Source organism: Rissa tridactyla, chromosome 4 (assembly GCF_028500815.1).
Source record: "Rissa tridactyla isolate bRisTri1 chromosome 4, bRisTri1.patW.cur.20221130, whole genome shotgun sequence".
Taxonomy (NCBI): domain Eukaryota; kingdom Metazoa; phylum Chordata; class Aves; order Charadriiformes; family Laridae; genus Rissa; species Rissa tridactyla.
Window position 1 is genome coordinate 56,387,973 of NC_071469.1, and position 20,058 is coordinate 56,408,030.

General features: G+C 37.9%; 1 protein-coding gene across 7 annotated transcripts in view; it reads right to left on the reverse strand.

Annotated features, from left to right (window-relative positions):
* ATG2B (autophagy related 2B) overlaps positions 1-20,058 on the reverse strand; it is a 52,755-nt gene that overhangs the window by 9,779 nt on the left and 22,918 nt on the right. For 2 of the 7 annotated variants that reach the window (XM_054200811.1, XM_054200818.1), the window contains 17 exons: positions 19,776-19,933; positions 19,350-19,522; positions 18,900-19,050; positions 17,813-18,012; positions 16,828-16,908; positions 15,046-15,152; positions 14,681-14,773; positions 13,801-13,871; positions 9,504-9,580; positions 9,097-9,267; positions 8,458-8,599; positions 7,323-7,573; positions 6,102-6,328; positions 5,294-5,402; positions 2,870-3,064; positions 2,194-2,295; positions 544-622 (listed from right to left, as the gene is read on the reverse strand). In XM_054200811.1, coding sequence (XP_054056786.1) covers positions 544-622; positions 2,194-2,295; positions 2,870-3,064; positions 5,294-5,402; positions 6,102-6,328; positions 7,323-7,573; positions 8,458-8,599; positions 9,097-9,267; positions 9,504-9,580; positions 13,801-13,871; positions 14,681-14,773; positions 15,046-15,152; positions 16,828-16,908; positions 17,813-18,012; positions 18,900-19,050; positions 19,350-19,522; positions 19,776-19,933 — 2,387 coding nt within the window. The remainder of the gene's footprint in view (positions 1-543; positions 623-2,193; positions 2,296-2,869; positions 3,065-5,293; positions 5,403-6,101; positions 6,329-7,322; positions 7,574-8,457; positions 8,600-9,096; positions 9,268-9,503; positions 9,581-13,800; positions 13,872-14,680; positions 14,774-15,045; positions 15,153-16,827; positions 16,909-17,812; positions 18,013-18,899; positions 19,051-19,349; positions 19,523-19,775; positions 19,934-20,058) is intronic. The other 5 variants (XM_054200813.1, XM_054200814.1, XM_054200812.1 and 2 more) reach the window with 5 other exon arrangements.

Genomic DNA, 20,058 nt, shown 5'->3' on the forward strand with positions numbered 1-20,058 from the left:
TACTAACAGGACATAATTTAGATTTTCAATATATACTAGTTTTTGCATCAGATGGTGTAGTTAATTAGAAGTACTGCTTTAACTGTATACATACACTGTAATACTTATTTATAATCTTGAACTCTGTTCCCTTCTCTAGGGGTTACACAACTTCAAGCTATTAGACAGACATACTCTTTTGTGCAAGAGGTATTAAATAATTTTGTTTGGAAAATTGATAAAAAATTGTTTTATCTAATAACAACTCCTAATATTATATACACAGTCCTCATTTTTTTCAGAAGTTCTTATTAAATATGCTCCAATTTTGGTGAAAACTTTTATACTATGGAGATCCCAGGTGTTGAAAACCTTTGTTGGTATTTATGAAATATAAAACTAAAATACCCAAAGTTTCTGTGTTCTAACAAATTAGTTACTAATGTTGGGGTTTGGTCACTAATTCTTTTACAAACATCAGATTCACATGTGAATTTATAGACATATACACATATTAAAGGAGAAAGATGAAGCACTTTCACATTAGGTTTTTGAAAAGTATACCTTCAGGATCTGGAGTAACTAAGAGTTCTACTTCTGTAGAGAGGCTAGTGAAAAAATCCTTCAGGAAAAACAAGGCATCCTAATGTAAAAAATAAAATATAATTAAGTTAAAAAAAGATAAATACACAATACTCTAACTATTATCTACTATTCCAGCTCTTTATTCCTATTTGGATATGAATCAAAATATATTTCTTCTTTCTGATCCTTTAAAAAGTGCAGAAACCACATATAAATCTAGGACAGAAACCAGAAAGACCCTCTTGGTCATTGTCCTCTGCTACATATAATGTGATTTCATAACCTGTCTAGCTCTGTCTTAAAACTCCAGGGCTGTTTTCATCATCTCTACTCTCATTTTAGAGACTATTCCAGAACCCAAGCGTTTTAATCCGTATAAACTTTTCTCTGATTTCCAATAAAAGGGTACTCAAGTATACTTTATATTCGTCTCTAATACTGCAAATGGCAGACCAATTATTCCAGATCAGATCTCGCCACTGCTTCATTAGAAGTCATTAATATCACTGCTGTTAATGTCTTGTCAGTCAGATGCATCACACTGGTGCCTTGTTCATGTTATAATGACATCTGGACTTTCTTTTCCTTTTTTTGTTTCCAACTGATAAGCAGACAGCTTAAGTAGTTCTAACAGGAATTTCTAACGTGACTGCATGCAGCCCTGTGCTTCCAACCCAGCTGTGGTTAATTTTGCAGAAGTTGTAAAGGTGATTTTTGTTTATGGTACAAAAGATAAGAGACTTAGAAAAGTAATCAGAGGGAACATATTTCCTCACTAGATGGCAGTATGTCCATGCCATTTTTCTATACACAATAATTACAAACTATACAGAGTTCCATTTTCCCAATAGTAAAATGAAAACCTAGTCTCTAACGTGTACTGAGGGAAACAGAAGGCAAGTATGGAACTCCTAATTGTGCTCTTGAAAAAACCCACATCTCTCCGCAGATGACAAATTAAGCAAGAAATGTCTCAACAAAGAGTAATAACTGCACTTTAAACGTGAATGCACAAACATACATAGCTTCCTTACTGGTGCAGAAAAAAACCCCAACTGTTTCTCATGAAAAATATGTTGCACAAAGGCTTGCTAAAGAAAGTAAAACAATTTCTCCCATTTCTGTTCTTCATGCCACTGCAGTTGAAAGCAAGACCATAGCGTCCAGAGCATAGAAGCAGACCTCAAGTGCTCTTGACAAAATTCTGGATTAATGATTAACTTTTTTCAATTAAAAACACCAAACCTACTTCATGAACAAACAAAGCAAGATCATTCAAGAATAAGTATATGCTTTTCAAAACAATAGAGATCACCAGAACTCTCAGGAGGTAAACTGGTATTATTGAATACAAAGCCAGGTCTACAGATATTCTTAGTTTTTAAATTTAAAAAAAAAAAAAAAAGCTAGTCTCTCTAATAGCTGGAGCAGAAGGAAAGTTCTAACATGGATATAAACAGAGCAGCAGAGATCCAAAGACATGTGTGACTGATCATAAATAAAAGAGGTATCAAACCAAGAAAACAACCCCATAAAACGTCTATGATGGTTACAGGTATGTGGTAAAAAAAGACAGTATCATTAAATAAATAAAAGTTTGTTTCATTTTTTTACATTGGCATAACCAACCTGGTCAATATTGAGGCGAAGCGGCATTAGTGAAACACGTAAACAACATTCCTGCGGGGATCTACCAGACTCTGGACGGACATGTAATGCTTTAACTGTTAACTGAGAAAAAGCAACAAGATAAATAAAAGTAGTAACACTCACAATTTTTAAGTCTCAGAACGCTAGCTAGAAAAACATTTATTACAAAACCTCTGTACTAATCTGATTCCATTTACCAATTATAAAGCTAGTGTTGAATAAATAACTTATGGATTTTATAAAAAAGAAAATTAAAGTAAGAAAACCTAAAAAACCCACATTCATAAATCCTTTATAGAATCAGTAAGACTACAGTATATCACTAACCTACAACTCTGCAAGTGTAAGTGAACAGTCTAATCATACTCATACAAGCAGATGTTAGTTCAAAAACAAAATCTGAAGGTTACCAACGTAGTCCTGCACATCTACTTTTTTTAAACTGACAAAATCTCACAAACATTAATACCTGACATACTAATATTCAAAATTACTTTGAAATTAGTTTTAATATCCACAAGCAGTTGAGCAAATAACTATCAACAAGTTCTATTACTCCAGCGTTCCTTCTGCAAGATTAAGAAATGTATACAATCTCCACAATGATAGTCCAACCACTGTAATTATAATGAATTGACGGATTCCACAAACATACCATATTTGAATGCGCTTTTCTGGGCATCTCCTTACTGCAGTAGAGATAGAGAAATTTATTCATCTGTGATGTTGCTAAACGATCTCTAATCTCCAGGTCTTGAACAATAAAAACCTGCCGTGACACTGGCTGCTCCAACAGACTGGATTCACCTTCTGCACCACCTGGAGGGTATACCTCATGCTGGAATTTCACCTTTTAAAAAACAAAGAAAACCAGCATAGTTAGCTTCTGTGAAAAACAACATTTAACAATAGAAGAGAAAGCTCCAGGGAGACCTTATAGCAGCCTTCCAGTACCTAAAGGGGGCCTACAGGAAAGCTGGGGAGGCACTCTTGATCAGGGAGTGTAGAGATAGAATGAGGGGTAATGGTTTTAAACAGGAACAGGGGAGATTTAGATTAGATATTAGGAAGGTGAGGCACTGGAACAGGCTGCCCAGGGAAGCTGTGGAAGCCCCATCTCTGGAAGTGTTCAAGATCAGGCTGGATGGGGCTTTGAGTGACCTGGTATAGTGGGAAGGTCCCTGCCCATGGCAGGGGGGCTGGAACTGGATGATCTTCAGGGTCCCTTCCAACTCTAACCATTCTATGATTCTAATATTACTTAAAAAAAAAAACCACACAACAAAAAAGCCCCCCAAAACCCCAAAAAACCAATAACCAACCAAAAAAGCCCATACCACACATAAGAAATTTAAAAGCTATCTACTATTTCAAATTTACAGAAATAATACTAGGATTTCTGAGAACTATTCAGATTTTTGCACATCTAGCAGTAGAAATCTTCTAATTCCTAGTTGTGTACATGTTCATATTTTAGGATGCAAATTTGAGCCAAAACAAAGAGTCAGTGTAAGGCAAAGAGCAAGTTTTGCTTTTTGTTTTAGTATGACTCTGCTTTTTCTTCTCAATCCTGACATCTTTCTTACATCATGTTGAAACCTGTACCGGGCAATCTTGCAGTTCTTGGATCCTACGGCTTCTACGCTTAGGAAAGTAAGGTTTTTTCCCCCCTATCAACAGACTTCTCACATAGCTTCTTCCAGTCTCAGTTTCCTTTTTCTTTACTCACTTTAGCCCATAGAAACTCTGATCCATTACCTTTCTTAAACTCTAAAGAATTCTGAATTCCCTCCTTTTTCTCATCTCTCGATATAATTCTCATTTTCAATCAAAGACCTGTGGTTACCTACAAATCGTTCCCTGTCTCAATGACCCCCACCGCATCCTTGCCTGCAATGTAGTGAAGCAGAGGACACATGGCAAGCTGAACAGTGGCCTCTACTGCCCGGATACTGATACGGTAAGAAACACTGCATTTAAGGGCCCTGTATTCAAGATACACGTGATAATGAACATTTTCAGTGTTGAAGAGAAAAATAAATGTTTATCATAAATACTGCTCAGAAACTTTATGTTTTTGACACTCTTCTCTTCTCCTTAATTTCTTGTTTAAGCATTATTAAGTTTTGTACCAAGTTAGGGATACAAGTCGGGCGGGGGGGTGGGGGGGGAATAATTATGCCTAGGCACTAACACCAACTCATTAAATACTGGCAAATTAGGAGAGATTGCTATATTTCTACATAGGAAGTTTTCCATGAGAAATATTAAATGCTTCCTTTTTTTTTTATTGCAATGTCATGGTTATTTTAGAAAAGCCTAAAATAACTATCAAACATTTCTGGCAAGTTTGAAGTGATAATGAGACTAATTTTAAGCTCTAGAAATGCACACGGATGCATTTAGTTTTATGTAGTATCTTTCACGTTTATAGAAATGTTTGAGAAAACCTTATTTTAAAAAGGTTTTGTTATTGATCCATTTAACATGAAGTTTGGTTAATTCCTTGCCAATATTCTTCACAGCACCAGAATCAAGCATCGAGTTTCCATGTGAGAGCTAAGCACAAGCTTAAAAACCAAGAAAACATACTTGTGCCTGAAGGGTGCTAAATATGTTAGGGGAAATAGAGGAATGATGACGTGATATAACTGGATGTTATTTAATATCCAGTTATCATCAACTGATACACCGAATGTCTCAACAGCTCTACATCCCAGTTGTTTTGCTAGAACATATAATTTCATAACAGGTATATCAATTCAGAGCAGAACTGAAGACAGAAAAACTGAACCGCAGTTGTAAAACGTGGCTATAAATAAAAACTTTAAGAATATTATAAGTATCCTTCATCTTTAGAAACATGTTTGTTCAGCAAGTAAACAATACTGTGCTAGAAGAACAAATACATTTTTTGTTGAACAAATTCTAAATTCATCACCTTCAAAGTGATTGCTTAGTTGTAGATACTAATGGAAGAAATCCTACTGAATTCTAAAGGAAAGCTGTTATCAAAAGGATATAACGTGTAGAGATATTCACACACGCAGTCATGGCTGAAGCCATTTCTGTCATTCACCTTGCTTAACTGTATTTCCATTAGGAAGTCTGGGTTTCTTCCTCTTCCCCCACTTGCTGTAGTCCGCCCATGTCTCGTTGGTGTATGAGATGGAGAACTATGGGGACTTCTGGGGAAATTAAAAAGAAAAATACACTTTCGCAGGTTAAACTTAAAGCTATCTCACTGTTAATCTAAAAGCATGTATGTTTCACTGGATACAGCTTAATAGTATTTTAACGGTTTCAAGAGAAAAATGTTAGGAAATACAAAAAAATATTGGAAGCTGTGTTACTATTAACCAAATAAATACTTTCTTTTTATTGTTGAAGTAACACATACTTAGCAGAATGCTACGTGTATGCTTCCCACCAAATTAACATTCATAAAGCATCTCCCTAATTTTGGGTGCAGTAATATTACTCACTCTTTAGTTTACATGACATCCTGAAACCCAGACTCCAGCTACCATAGCAATAGTCTCTTATGCTCCTTAAGCCCCAATCACTTTAGGAAAATTTAACTTCCAATATAACCCTTAAAAACAAACCCCATCCCTCCCATCCCCCCAGAAAACACCAAGACCAAACCCAGCTCGTCCAGGTTAAGACACAGGAAAATCAGAACACTGGTGTGTGGAATAGGAAGATTCTAGATGATCTTTAAAGTCCCCTCCAATCCAAACCATTCTATGGCTGATTCCTTGTGAGGAGGGAGCAAAGCAGCAAGTGAGGGGGACTTGAGATTGAACAGTGAGATTAACCTCAAATCAAAGGCAAACTTAGTATTTTTAAATGTTCTAATCTACAGAAATACATCAAACACTTACATGAAACTTTTAGCTGGAGATGTTGGTGGTGCAGTCCCAAAATCCCTTCCACCATAAAGATGCCAAATAAGAGAGATTTCCTTTACAACATAGCGTACCAGAGGAACAGGAAAATGAAGGGGAGCTTTGCTTGTGTCCGTTTTTTTAATAGGTTGGCTGAAATGATTTTCCTTTATGATAATCGCATCATCAACCATTATTTTTATTACTGGTTCTTCCTCTTTTTCCTAATTAAAAAAAAAAAAAAGAGTATATAGCATTGAGAAGGTGAAATCTGCTTTCTTTACTGAGATGTCTAATTATTTTCTATGAAAAGAAAAGGAATAGAGGAACTATTCTGCACTGTCTTCTAAAGCTTATACAACACAGGCTTGTTTTAGGAATGATTCTTATAAAAACTTAAAAACAAAAGCACATAAAACTAAACTAGAAGCTGAGTAGTTAAAAAAATATTCTCATCCAAACTGTAAACAAAACAAGCATTGACAACAAGCAAAAAAACATGGAGGAGGCCAGGCTACCGTATTAGCACTTTTGGAAACAAACAAGCTCGAAGGTAACTGGGCAAATACAACTTCTAATTAGGGATCCAGAACTGCTTCTGTCTATTAAGAATATAACCAGAGATACTACGAAAAACATGAACACAAGCCATTTTCAAAAAGTTTGAGTATAGTTTCCTAAGTCTTCTAATGCAGTGGACAGACAGTAGTGTAAAATTACACACAAGCTTTTCTCTGAGGTTTGGCAAGGATCTTAGACCCATAAAAGCATTGAAAGCTTAGACTACGAGAGAAATGAATAAAAGATCAGAAGATGTGCAAAGCTGCTATTATGATAACTACTGTATTTTGCTTAAAACATTTTTTTTCCTAACTATGCCATTACTGTAAGTCAAAATGGCCATGATAAAACATGACTAAACTTTAGGAAAACTGCCAATATCGTTTAATGTAATATTCGGATCAGAGAACAATTACATACTGCTGAGATATAGAAAAATCATATATATTTGAAAATACTTGCATCCATTCCTAACAGTAACAATGCATTAAGTCCTTTCAAATGTAAACATTATTTTTCTGCTAGTCTGCCCACTGATAAAAGTATCATTAAGCAATCACAAAAAGCTATGAAGTCCAATCTGTCCAGGTCTTGCATCGCCTTTTCTCTAATTCAGTTTATATATGGACTTTTTTAGTAATTCTCAAAGCTTCTTACAGCCACAGCAACTTTGGGTGCAAAAAGAATACAGAAATCATCGCTTTCTGCAGGAACATCTCCCATGGCCTCATTTATCAGGTGATGAGTGAATGAAGCATAAGTGGGACTTGGCTCTTGTGAGACATTTCCGCTTTCGTCTGGAAACAGGAAGAGATCTGAGCAAGATGGCTCCTGAGTTTGAGATCTGTCATCCAAAACTCCTGGGAGTTGAAGGAGGGTGGAGAAAAAACATGTTTCACTGGAAAAATCTTTACAAAATATGAAAACATAACAGTTAAATAAAATCTTTTACTTCAATTCCATCAAGAGAATTTGCTTATTATATCTTGAGTCAATTCCTACTATAAATAAAATACAATTTTCAAAAATTAACCTACTGTACAACTGGAAGTGATTAAAATATAATCATAACTATTTACTAGTAGAGATGAACTGACAAAATATAGAAAAACTATTTGTAAAAAGCCCCACAGAGACAAAAAAAATTTGTTGTGTCCAAGTTTCTCATTCTGGTAGTAAGACCACAACATCAGTAACTTTCAGTACTACACCGACTGCTCACCATCCACCACCGAAAAGAAGACCATACATCATGGAAATACTGAAATTCTCCATTTGCAGCACAAAATCCTTAGCCAATTTAAACCTTGATTTAACTCTAGCCATGATACAGAAACCATAATCCCATGACAAAATCAATTATCTTGTTTTATCTGCTACTTGAAAAAAATTTCCTCAGAGCTAAAAGTTCTTCCTGTGACTCAGAACTGTACCATCCTCCTGGACTGCCTTCATACACAGAAGAGAGGTCTTTGATTCCTCCATAGTGCAGTATGCCATATAAACTTACACCCAAACTCCTCGAGAATTTGGGGTCTTGACAGAATCCCACAAAGTCAGATTCCTTCCTTGCTGTTTTCAGTATCTCAGTAATGTGTATTTGACTAGAATCTTAAATTATTTTTGCATTACTGTTATTAAAAGCAAGAATCCGTTTGATAGTTTGAAGACTTCCGATATTAAAAGGTACATTCCCATTCTTGTCTCAGCATCTCTGCATACACAAAAATTTCAATTTCCTTACAGAAAAATTGTTACTTTATGTGTACTGATGCCTCCAGAGGATTCTTACCATTGGACTCTGGCTTCATGGCAGCAGCTGTCTGTTGAGTCTCAATTTCCTCCATTGCATCACTCATCAAATCCCGTAAAATCTGTTGTTCTGATTCAGGGAGGACTGTTCCGTGGGAAGATGGTTGGCTAAAGGTCTCTACCTGTAGGAGAGGAACTACACATAGTTACATCTTAAAGACAACTACAATATCATGCTGAGTAAGATTTTGCTAAAACGGCTTCATACGCAGCTCTTAAACTGCAAGAAGTAACACTTTAACTTTATGAATAATCAAGTGAGCTAAAACTCCAAGCTAGACGATTCATGAACTAGGTTAGAACATTAAGGTTCAGGATATTTAGATTATCAGAGTACTCGGACAGCTTGTGTATGTCCTGGAATTTCCTTCTTTAGATAAGAATAAAGTACAATAGGTAAACAGAACATAATATTTTAAAATATTAAGTAGTGACCAAAGCAGGGAAAAAAAAAAAAAAAAAAAAAAAGAGGGCACTATTTTACTCTTAAATGTATTTTAAGTCAGATACAATCTGTTGATTTCTTTGCAGGAAATCATACATTCTTTGGAAGTAGACTAGGGATATCAAAATAAAAACATATTACCATGAAGCATAAAGTTATTTTGACATTTTATACCTTCATTTTTGGCTTGCTAACTCCACGTTTAATCTCTGTCTTAGCAGGTGGATGTAAATCACCATAACTTGCAATATATTGTATAAGATTCATTAGTGCAGCACATGAATCAGAGCAGGTACGAATATGAATTACATCACTGGAACAGTGCAGCTCAAAACGTGGTTTAGTCTAGATAGCAAAAATAAAAAAAGAATACACTTCAAATCAACCTAAGGTTACATAAAAATAGCATCTATACACAGATGTTTTTAAATTCATTTACTTAACTAGTGAAAAGGGACTTAAAATAATAGCATACGTAAACTGAAAAAACTTCCTTGATTCTAAATATAACAAAGTAATTTTCAAATCACAATCTGTCACGGAGATTTTATAGTTTGTTTTAATTGTGATTAAATACTTACTCTTTCCCCATCAGAATCAGATTTTACTGCTGTAATGGTTAGCTCCAGCAGCCCCATATCCATAACACGAACATAATCTGAAAGACGAGTAGTTTAAAAAAAATAAAATAAAGACTTAATAACAAATGTCATCTTTAGTATGTAATTTTTGGTTAGAATTAGAACCAAAATTCATTAGAATCTAACCATTAGAAATAGCATGAGCTTAAAAAGGGATTTTTTTTGTCAAAACCTTTTGTATGTCTGCATTTCCTTCTTTTATGAGGATTGCTCTCAGAGTTCAAGTTTCTCAAGCTACTCAATTCAAGAACTCAAATCTTTTTAATCCAATAGATCACTCCCACTGCCACCATCTGTGTGCACTGTAATCTTTTAAGATATTTATCCTCATCCCATCTGTGTGAGTTAGAGAAGTAGAGGCACACAGAAGCTGGGTGACTAAGCATCCTAGCAGCTTTTTAGTTGAGGTGAGAGAGGGGACATTTTCACACTGTACTAATCTTTTAGTACCCTAAATAACTTACTTTGCCTTTTTCTTGTTTAAACAAAATAGGCATATCTTTACTCTGTCCTTCACTAAAGAAGTGAAGTTTTTTGATCACAGGCTGCTAGATGAGTCACCTGACCTGCTGGTGGCAGGTGGGACGCACCTGTCCCAGAACGGGAAAAGAATTTTGGGGCAGGAGTTAGCAAGGCTCATTGACAGGGCTTTAAACTAGATATGAGGGGGGAAGGGGTGATAACTGGCCTGTCAGGAAAACCCAAGGGAAGCATGCCAGGGCTTGAAGGATGGTGGACTAGCGAGGACTCTCACTCTGCCATTTCATTTGACAGAAGGGACAGACGTTTAGAAGTCATGGAAGCACCTGAGAGGGGTCTGGTGGGAAATGGGGCCCACACTCACAAAAAGGTGCTGGAGTCATTAGCACATCTGAAGTGCATCTATACCAATGCACGCAGTATGTGCAACGAACAGGGGGAGCTTGAAGCCATGATGCACCAGGAAAACTATGACATAGTGGCTATCACAGAAACACGGTGGGATGCCTCACACAACTGGAGTGCCACAACTGATGGCTACAAGCTCTTCAGGAGGGACAGACAGGAAAGGAGAGGCGGTGGAGTTGCCCTGTATGTTAGAGAATGCTATGAGAGCTCAGAAATCAAGTATACTGATGATGGGGTGGAGAGTGTTTGGATTAGGTTAAGGGCCGATAAAGCTGATATCGCTGTGGGAGTCTGCTATAGACCTCCCAACCAAAGCAGTGAGGCGGACGAAGCCTTCTATAAGCAGCTGGGGGAAATCTCACGGTCACTTGCCATTGTTCTTGTGGGGGACTTTAACCTCCCGGATATCTGCTGGGAATACAACACAGCAGAGAGGGAACAATCCAGGAGGTTCCTGGAATGTGTGGAGGATAACTTCCTCACACAGCTGGTAAGTGAGCCGACGAGGGAAGGTGCCCTCCTGGACCTGTTTCTTGTGAACAGGGAAGAACTTGTGGGGTAAGTAAAGGCTGGTGGCCATCTAGGGCGCAGTGATCATGAGATGATCAAATTTCTGATTCCTGGGGAAACAAGGAGAGGGGTTAGTAAAACTGCCACCTTAGACTTCCGGAGGGCAAATTTTGACCTGTTCAGAAGACTGCTGGACAAAATCCCTTGGGAGGCTGCCCTGAAGGATATAAAAGCCCAGGAAGGCTGGACATACTTCAAGAGAGAAGTCTTAAAGGCACAAGAGGAGGCTGTCCCTGTGTGCTGAAAAACAAGTAGGCTGGGAAGGAGACCGGCCTGGCTAAATAGGGACCTTTGGCTGGACCTGAAGAACAAAAGGAGAGTCCATGACCTCTGGAAGAGGGGCAGGTCTCTCATGAAGACTATAAGGATATAGCAAAGCTATGCAGGGAGAAAATGAGGAAAGCCAAAGCGCAGCTAGAGCTCAACCTAGCTACAGCTGTTAAGGATAACAAAAAATGTTTCTATAAATTCATTAACAACAAAAGGAGGACTAGGGAAAATCTCCCTCCCTTACTGGATGCAGAGGGAAACATAGTCACAAAGGATGAGGAAAAGGCTGAGGTGCTCAATGCCTACTTTGCCTCAGTCTTTAGCAGTGGAACTAGCTGTTCCCTGGGCACCCAGCCTCGTGAGCTAGGAGACAGGGAGGGGAAGCTGGATGAGGTCGTCACAATTAAAGAGGAAGTGATTAGTGACCTGCTACACTGCTTGGATGCGCACAAGTCTATGGGACTGGATGGGTTACATCCAAGAGTGCTGAAAGAGTTGGCAGACGTGCTCGCCAAGCCACCTTCCATTATCTACCTGAAGTCATGGCTAACTGGGGAGGTCCCAATGGACTGGAGGGTAACAAATGTAGCGCCCATCTACAAGAAAGGCAGAAAGGAGGATCCGGGAAACTATAGGCCTGTCAGTCTGACCTCAGTAGCAGGGAAGGTCATGGAGCAGATCATCTTGAGTACCATTACAAGTCATATAATGGACAAGCAGGGGATCAGGCCTAGTCAGCATGGGTTTATGAAAGGCAGGTCCTGCCTGACGAACCTGATTTCCTTCTATGACAAGATGACCCGATTATTGGATAAGGGAAAGGCTGTGGACATTGTCTACCTAGACTTTTGAAAAGCATTTGACACCGTCCCCCACAGAATTCTCATGAAAAAACTGGCGGCTCATGGCCTGGATGAGTATACGATCTGCTGGATCAAGCACTGGCTGGATGGACGGTCCCAAAGAGTGGTGGTCAATGGAGTTAAATCCAGCTGGCGGCCAGTCACAAGTGGTGTTCCTCAGGGCTCGGTGCTGGGACCATTTCTGTTTAACATCTTTATTGATGACCTTGATAAGGACATAGAGTGTATCATCAGCAAGTTTGCAGATGACACGAAGCTATCCTACATGAGGATAGGGAGGCTCTACAGAGAGACTTGGATAGATTGGACCAATGGGCCAATGCTAATGGTATGAGCTTCAACAAGGCCAAGTGCCGGGTCCTGCACTTGGGCCACAACAACCCCATGCATTGCTACAGGCTTGGGAAAGTGTGGCTGGAGAGCTGCCTGGCAGAAAAGGACCTGGGGGTTCTAATTGACAAGCGGCTGAACATGAGCCAGCAGTGTGCCCAGGTGGCCAAGAGGGCCAATGGCATCCTGGCTTGTATTAGAAATAGTGTGACCAGCAGAGGTAGGGTGGTGATTGTCCCCCTGTACTCAGCACTGGTGAGGCCACACCTTGAGTATTGTGTCCAGTTCTGGGCACCTCAATACGAGAGAGATATCGAGGTGCTGGAGCGAGTGCAGAGGAGGGCAACGAAGCTGGTGAAGGGCCTGCAGAATAAATCTTATGAGGAGCGACTGAAGGAGCTGGGACTGTTTAGTTTGAGGAAGAGGAGGCTGAGGGGAGACCTCATCACTCTCTACAACTACTTGAAAGGACATTGTAGAGAGCTTGGTGCTGGTCTCTTCTCACAGGTAATTAGCGATAGAACAAGAGGGAATGGGTTCAAGCTGCAGCAGGGTAGGTTTATACTGGACATTAGGAAAAAAAAATCTTCACAGAAAGAGTGGTCAGACACTGGAATAGGCTGCCCAGGGAGGTGGTGGAGTCACCAGCCCTGGATGTGTTTAAGAGTCATTTAGATGTGGTGTTAAGGGATATGGTGTAAGGGAGAACTTTGTAGAGTGGAGTTGATGGTTGGACTCGATGACCCCAATGATCTTTTCCAACCTGAATGATTCTATGATTCTAAGTGTTACCTAAGCTAAATACACAGATTTATGGGCACGGGGTTTCATTATTTCTCCAGTTCATTTGTTAAATATTGATTCAAGATCCTCAGTCCTTAAAGGCTGTTATTATATGAACGAGAGCAAGCCAGTTGGTATCATTCTTTTTAGAACCTAGAGCTCTGTGCCATATAACACCTTTCAAGTTCAGCTATTTAGAATATATGTGTCAAAATAAATATCTTTTCATGAAGACTTCTTTCTATGCCAACTCCAGGTTTTTAAAAATATGCTTTTTTCAAATACCCATTATGGAGCTGTAACAAGAAAATTAAGGACTCGCAAGTTGCTGTTCTCTGACATACCTCTGCATCCACAAATCCACCCTAGAGCACTCAGATTTTTATCAACACTGCATTATTGATTCATATTCAATTTGCTGCTCATTATCTCCTCAGACCTCTTCTTCAGTAACCTTTATATATGCTGAATATGCCTGTAATTTTGTTTCTTTAGGCTCTGCATTTCATTAGTCACATCTAAAACATCCTTACCTCTGTGGAGGTTCACCATAACAGTGTTGCACTTGTCAGACAGATGCAAAGCAGCTTCATCTAAAATGATCCTAAGAGATTAAAAAAAAATAAAATTAAATAAACATGCTAAAGAAATGCTGTTGAAAGCGATCAGTATAGAAAAAACATAGTTAAAACCACAAACGTATCTAGCATATCTTAAATCCAAACTCTTCACTTTAACCTTTCATAATTTCCAAATCCATTGGTAATCAACCACTGCAAAATATTCTTGCCATCACTTATTATCATCATTTTATTTGCATTTTAACTTATATATTTGATCCTTCCTAGAATAAAAAGTAATGCTTTTGGCATATAGAATTAACACTTTCTTTTTTGCCTTTTTTTTTTCTTTTTATGAAACTAAGAGACACATTGTTTCAAAGGTCATTTATATGGTTTTATCAATGGAAACAAGCAACTCAGCACGTTTCACATAGAACAGGCATAACAGAATGAATATTCACCTAAAGTTGCAAGAAAAATGATTTAAAAGTAATAGAGATGTTCAGTAATAACTAAATATTTCCTTCATTAATACACTGTCTCCAAATAACAAATCTAAGAAACTTGTAGGTGCTACTAATTAACGACATAGAAAGAACTTCATTTCAGAACATCTTTCAACTGTATTAAAAATTGCAGAGTTGCTAGTTAAAGAAAGCAATCCAACTAAAAAAAAAAATATTATTAAACCTAATAAAATGGAAGGTTTACACATGAGCAAAGTGTATTTCAACAGATGCAAACCAGCATGCACATTTACACAACACAAATGCTTCCTAGGTCAAAAATGTAGACAGGCATTACAAGTTTTACAGGAGCTTTCCATGTTTCACAATCGCTTAAATTATACCTGAGAGTAGAAGAGGATTTATCTACTGCAACACTGCTGGAAATGCTGAAAGTTTCAACAGTAAGTAGAGATCTGACTGGCAAAAACAAGGGCCTAAGAAAAAATAGGAAGAAAAATTAAATTAATACTCTGTACCTGTTTTAGAAGTGCCATCAAAGCCTTTTAGGTTATCTAACTAGATCTTCCCAGGCCTAGACAAGGGCTTATCCTACTTTAAATTGCTTACAGTTTAAGGGATTTCTGTTAAGTACTTTTTCCAAAAAAGCCTAAATAAATATTCTTTACAATATGCAACTCGAGCGTTCCTAAAGAATAAATATATAGCTGCAGTGCCATCAAGTGATGTAGACTTGCATTTTATTTACCTGTAATCAAGAGCACAACTCCACAGATGTACATGAAAAGTTGTAATTGTAGCTGGAGGATTATATCCCAGAACAGGCTCATCAGAAATATTCAAAAAATATAAAATCTAAAAATCACAAACACATGATTATAATACTTCAATATCTGTTAATAATCAATTATGCATTAGAAAAGAGAAATCTGTAACAGGTAGGACAATAAAATGTCTGATTAGTGGAAGAAAAAGGAAGAGAACCATCTCAGGTATTTAAAGGTGATTACCCCATATCTGAATACATAAAAGCATGGAATGTAAACAGGGAAAAAAATCCAACATCCAAAACTTCAACGTCAGAGGTGTGGAAAAGACCAATCCACAGACGCACAAGTGGCTACTTGTACAATACCTCACAATCCATTTTTAAAGCATTTCCCAAATACAGTCTTATTCATCTGTCTTTGCAGTTGTTATTATAGTGTTAGTATTTTCTTTTTTCTCTTTATCTGAAAAGCCAGCTTTTCTTGGAATACTGTACATTGTTAGTTATCTTCAAGTTATCTTTTTCTTTGGGAGGGGCAGGAAATATGCTCAGAATCAGAAATATGTGCACATTCATTGTATATACTGCTTTTTTATGTATTACTGCATAAAATAAACTCCTATCCTTCTCTCTCAAATCTGCTACACTGTATAAGTTCTTCTTAAATTACTCCAAGCCTGGGGCATACCAACACTGCTAGCCTTTTAATCATTTCCTCTACCTACCTCATTGGCCAATTCTTTATTTCCTCCGCCCTCTCCGAAAAAGATCCCAAGTGCGTTACAGGAAACGTTAATTGAGCAAAAATCCACAGAGCAAATAAGCACACACAGTGTAAAGCAGGTTACATGTGCACATAGGAATACCATGCTGAGAAGAAAGCAATGACACAGCCGAAGAGTCTAAAGCACTAAGTTCAGCTCCATGCAGTTATACAATAAAAACACATGTAAAAATAAGCGTATCATACATATTGCAGGATAAGCTTGAATGTCAGGGTTTACTATCTGCAATCCAGTGTGGTATAATTACATGCTACTGTGCTAATGGCGTGTCCCAGCTCATGCATGTTTACACGCAGCTTCCAGATCATGGGTCTCCAACCCTGCCTGCTCTGCTATACCTCTGCATCCACATGTACCAGTACAACCCTTCTAATGCAGAAGTTTGCGTTACAAGCATTTATGTAAACTGCTGCTTACTACTTCCCCAAAGTCTTCTTCTCCCTTACTGCTATTCAAATGATGTACAACAGGAAACACCTGGGGGTAAGGGACAAACCAGGACTTGAGGAATGAAGTGAGCAGAGGGGGAAAACACAGAAATGCTTACAGTGCTGCCAGCAGCACGTTTGTTTTGAGGGTGGTTTTTTACATCACGGATTACCCAAGTACTTGAGTAGCACTGGACTACTGAGATTCTCCCTCTGAACTTTAAAAAAAAAAAAACAACCAAACAAACAACAGAACAAAAGACCCCAAAAACTCACAGAACCTCCCTGACATGCTGTGGGCAGAGATGTAGGATGATGAGAGGAACTGTAGCAAATGAATACACAAATAAGAATTTAGGAACAAGACTACAGTCTGTCAGTGGTCTCACAGAGAGACAAGAAAGAAAGTAAAGAATAACACTGTCAAGAGCAGAGTAAGATAATAATACATAGCCTAACACAAAGATTTTTCCATCAAGGTTTAGTTTGATACTTAAGCAATGAGACTGAAATTGAAGATGTAGTCGAGAAAACTGTAGCAACCTGACCTGTTCATGCCAGCTTAAACCCGAAGGCAGTACCCTGTGCTGAAGGGTGGCTCCTCTTAGTCCAACAGCAACTAGAAATTCCTGCACAAGAAAGTTGCACAAGTTAGTTTACATGAAATACATGTAACTATTGGACATCTAGATTATGAAACACAGTCATGCTTCCCCTTCCAGAATCTCCAAGTGTCTAGAAACAAAGAAAGGACTGGGCCAAGATAAAACATTAAAAAAAACCCCTTGCTTCCTAATACAGAAACCCTGGCTAATAGCCTAATACTTTTTGCAACAGGATAGTTTAGAAATGACAATTTTGCAGTGGTGGTAGAAAGGAAGGCTACCTGGTCATTCATTCTGGGATTCACCAGCAATTACCAGGGCTACCAGCCCAATGTAGTTCTTCCTTAGGCCGTTCAAATCTGAGTCCATTGAAGCCCCCATGACACTGTGCTGGTCTGCAGATTCCTTCCTCTCTAGATAACTCTATGAACCTGTTTGTCACCACTATGCCAGATAAGAGGTCATCTTTTAGCCATGCTAATGAATGCTGCCATCAAAGCCAAACTACCACTTATTTACCAGTGCCACTCCAAATAGGTAAGCAAAGGCTGCCCACTAGATGACACTGCTAGTGAGCTGAGCAGAAAGCTTTTAACTCTTTGTATTTGTTCTTCACCAGTTTGGCACCAGATTAAAACTCAACCAAAGAAAACCAAGAACAAGATCAACTGACCAAGAAAGACAATCAGTAAAAAAAAAAAATACAGTGTGATCAGCGAAGTGAAGCATTGGAAGAATTACTAAATTACGCCGATACTTAAGTTTTACAATCCACCCAAAAGATTCTAACAGAAAATTATAGTTTGAGGATGAATGGCTCAGAATTATATGGTTTCTTTATCTATACCCCTTGCAACTCCACATCTAGATGCTTCCATATAAACTGAGATAACTCAATTTCTAAAAGCACAAATTGAAAAACACAAACCTTTGTATTGCTCTCTATTTTATCTGATTGGATTTTGACTGCGACGGTCAGCATGCTTGGAGAATCCACTCCTACACCATCTGAAGTTGTCCTACTAAGACCATCTTCTTCAGAAAAACAAATAGTAGGTTCCAACCAATGGGGACGTATTGTGCTGGGCAGTCGCACTTCAGAGGAAGGGACGACCCCATCTACCAAGCCTGCAAAAAGATTTTAGAATGAGTTACCTCATGCTTCAAAGCTGTTACTGCTGAAGAGTTAAGAAAATCCTTTTTACACTTAATGTCTTTAAAATTATTTTAATTACTGAAGTTAGTCATGCACACCAACAACCAAAAATTGTGAAGGGGAGGTTACAGGTGATCCAGTATTTAAAACCATGGTTCTAGCTGAAATCTTCAGTGTCACTATAGGGTTTGTTTTTTCATTTGCTCAACAACTGGCAAAGTTGAAAAAAAGGACAGAAATCTCCTATGGGTTACATAGAAAGACAGGAATATGTCTCCCCTTTTCATTTTATGAGATGGTGCCAGGTTAACCTCTAAACGCACAACAATTAAGCCTTACACTGAAAATCCATTAACTTGACTACGACTGATTCAGAGGCATTTGAGGGGAAAAACCTTAAAAGGTTTAACTACATCAGCGTTACCAGCCATACAAACTACAGAGTCAACTTAAAATTCTTCACCTGCTGACTATGATCAGCTACCCAGGAAAGATACAGCAGCCACTGGTAACCTGTACCTTTTTTTAATTAAATAACCAATAGTGTGTAGGGAGTGTGTACTTTCATAATAAAGAACAGACTGTACAGCTAATTTGTCAGAGGACCACAATATCTTTAGAGACCTGCAGGTGCCAAGGAAAGTTTGAGCTAAACTGTAACTAAGTAAATACAGTTATCATGAAGTTGTATTACTGTAGAGCTTTAGTCATGAACTGAATCTATTGCGACAAACGATACACTATTAGAAAAAAAAAGAGTAAAAAAAAAAAAAGAAAAAGAGACAGCGTTTCTCCTGAAAAACTTCAAGCTTATCTCATTTCAAATTTAGTCCCAGAGCCACCCCAATCCCACCCCTACCTTGATGATATAAATTGAGGCTGCTAGAATGGAGACAAACATAGTGTCTGTCCTCAAAGCCTTCATATTTAGTCACGCTGAAAAGTGAACCGCTGTTGAACTCCAACCAGAATTCACCGTATTTTCCTTCCACTGTATTACCATCATCCTGCTGAAGGAAGAACAGAAATGATTAAATCACTGCTTGCTGAGTTTGCTGCAGTTAGTGTAAACTAACATAACGCTTGCTACCAATACATATTTTCCTGCTTGTATTTAGTTATTCTCATGTAAAGCAAACGGAATTGCTACAATATTGTATTCCATTATTGTCTAGTTATAGTACAATTGTATGAAGATTACAGAATTACTGTTCTAAACGCTTGTTCCTTCCAAAACCAGAACATATGGCATGAAGAGAATCCCACAGTCAAAACAACAGAACAACTCTTTCCAGCCCCTGCGTCTCACCTTTACATCTGTGAATATTGACACTAATCCATGTGTCACATTTAGCAGAACAGACAGAAAGCTTTGCGAGTTCTTATTCTGAGAGTCAAGCTTTTTCCTTCTGCGTGAACGATAGTTCGGATCAACAGTGGAATAATACTGCAGTGTTTCTTCCTCAGATCCACTCTCATCATCTAATAGATAAAATGAAAAACAACTAACTCTCTAGCTAGTACGCATATTATGCCAATAATTCCCTGTATTTTCCATCAGTAATGCGATTCAATTTCACACTTGTTTTACTTAAACAGTAATCTACATTTTCTTTTTGGTTTAAGTAAATCCTTTCTTGTAAGTTTGCAAATTCTTTCCACTATCAGTTTAATCACTTCAGCCAATTATGCTTTCGAATCACTATAGTTCTATATGATTTATTCAGTGTATTACCATAATTAACTGCAGATTTAAATTGACTAAAGCTGTCTTTACTGAAAGTGTTGATGAGCTGGCTGGCCACAGATAGTCCAACACCGTAAGAAAGGTTTTCAAATGTTTCTACAGGAGATGGAGCAGTGGGTTCCCACAACAATAAATCATTGCTGATCCTAGGAAGAAATACATTATCATTATACAGAACATATGACTATATTCCTGTAAGGCCAGTCAAGCAATATTTCCTTTGTAGACTTCATATAACAAATTGCAGATTTCATAAACAAGGAAGAGAAAA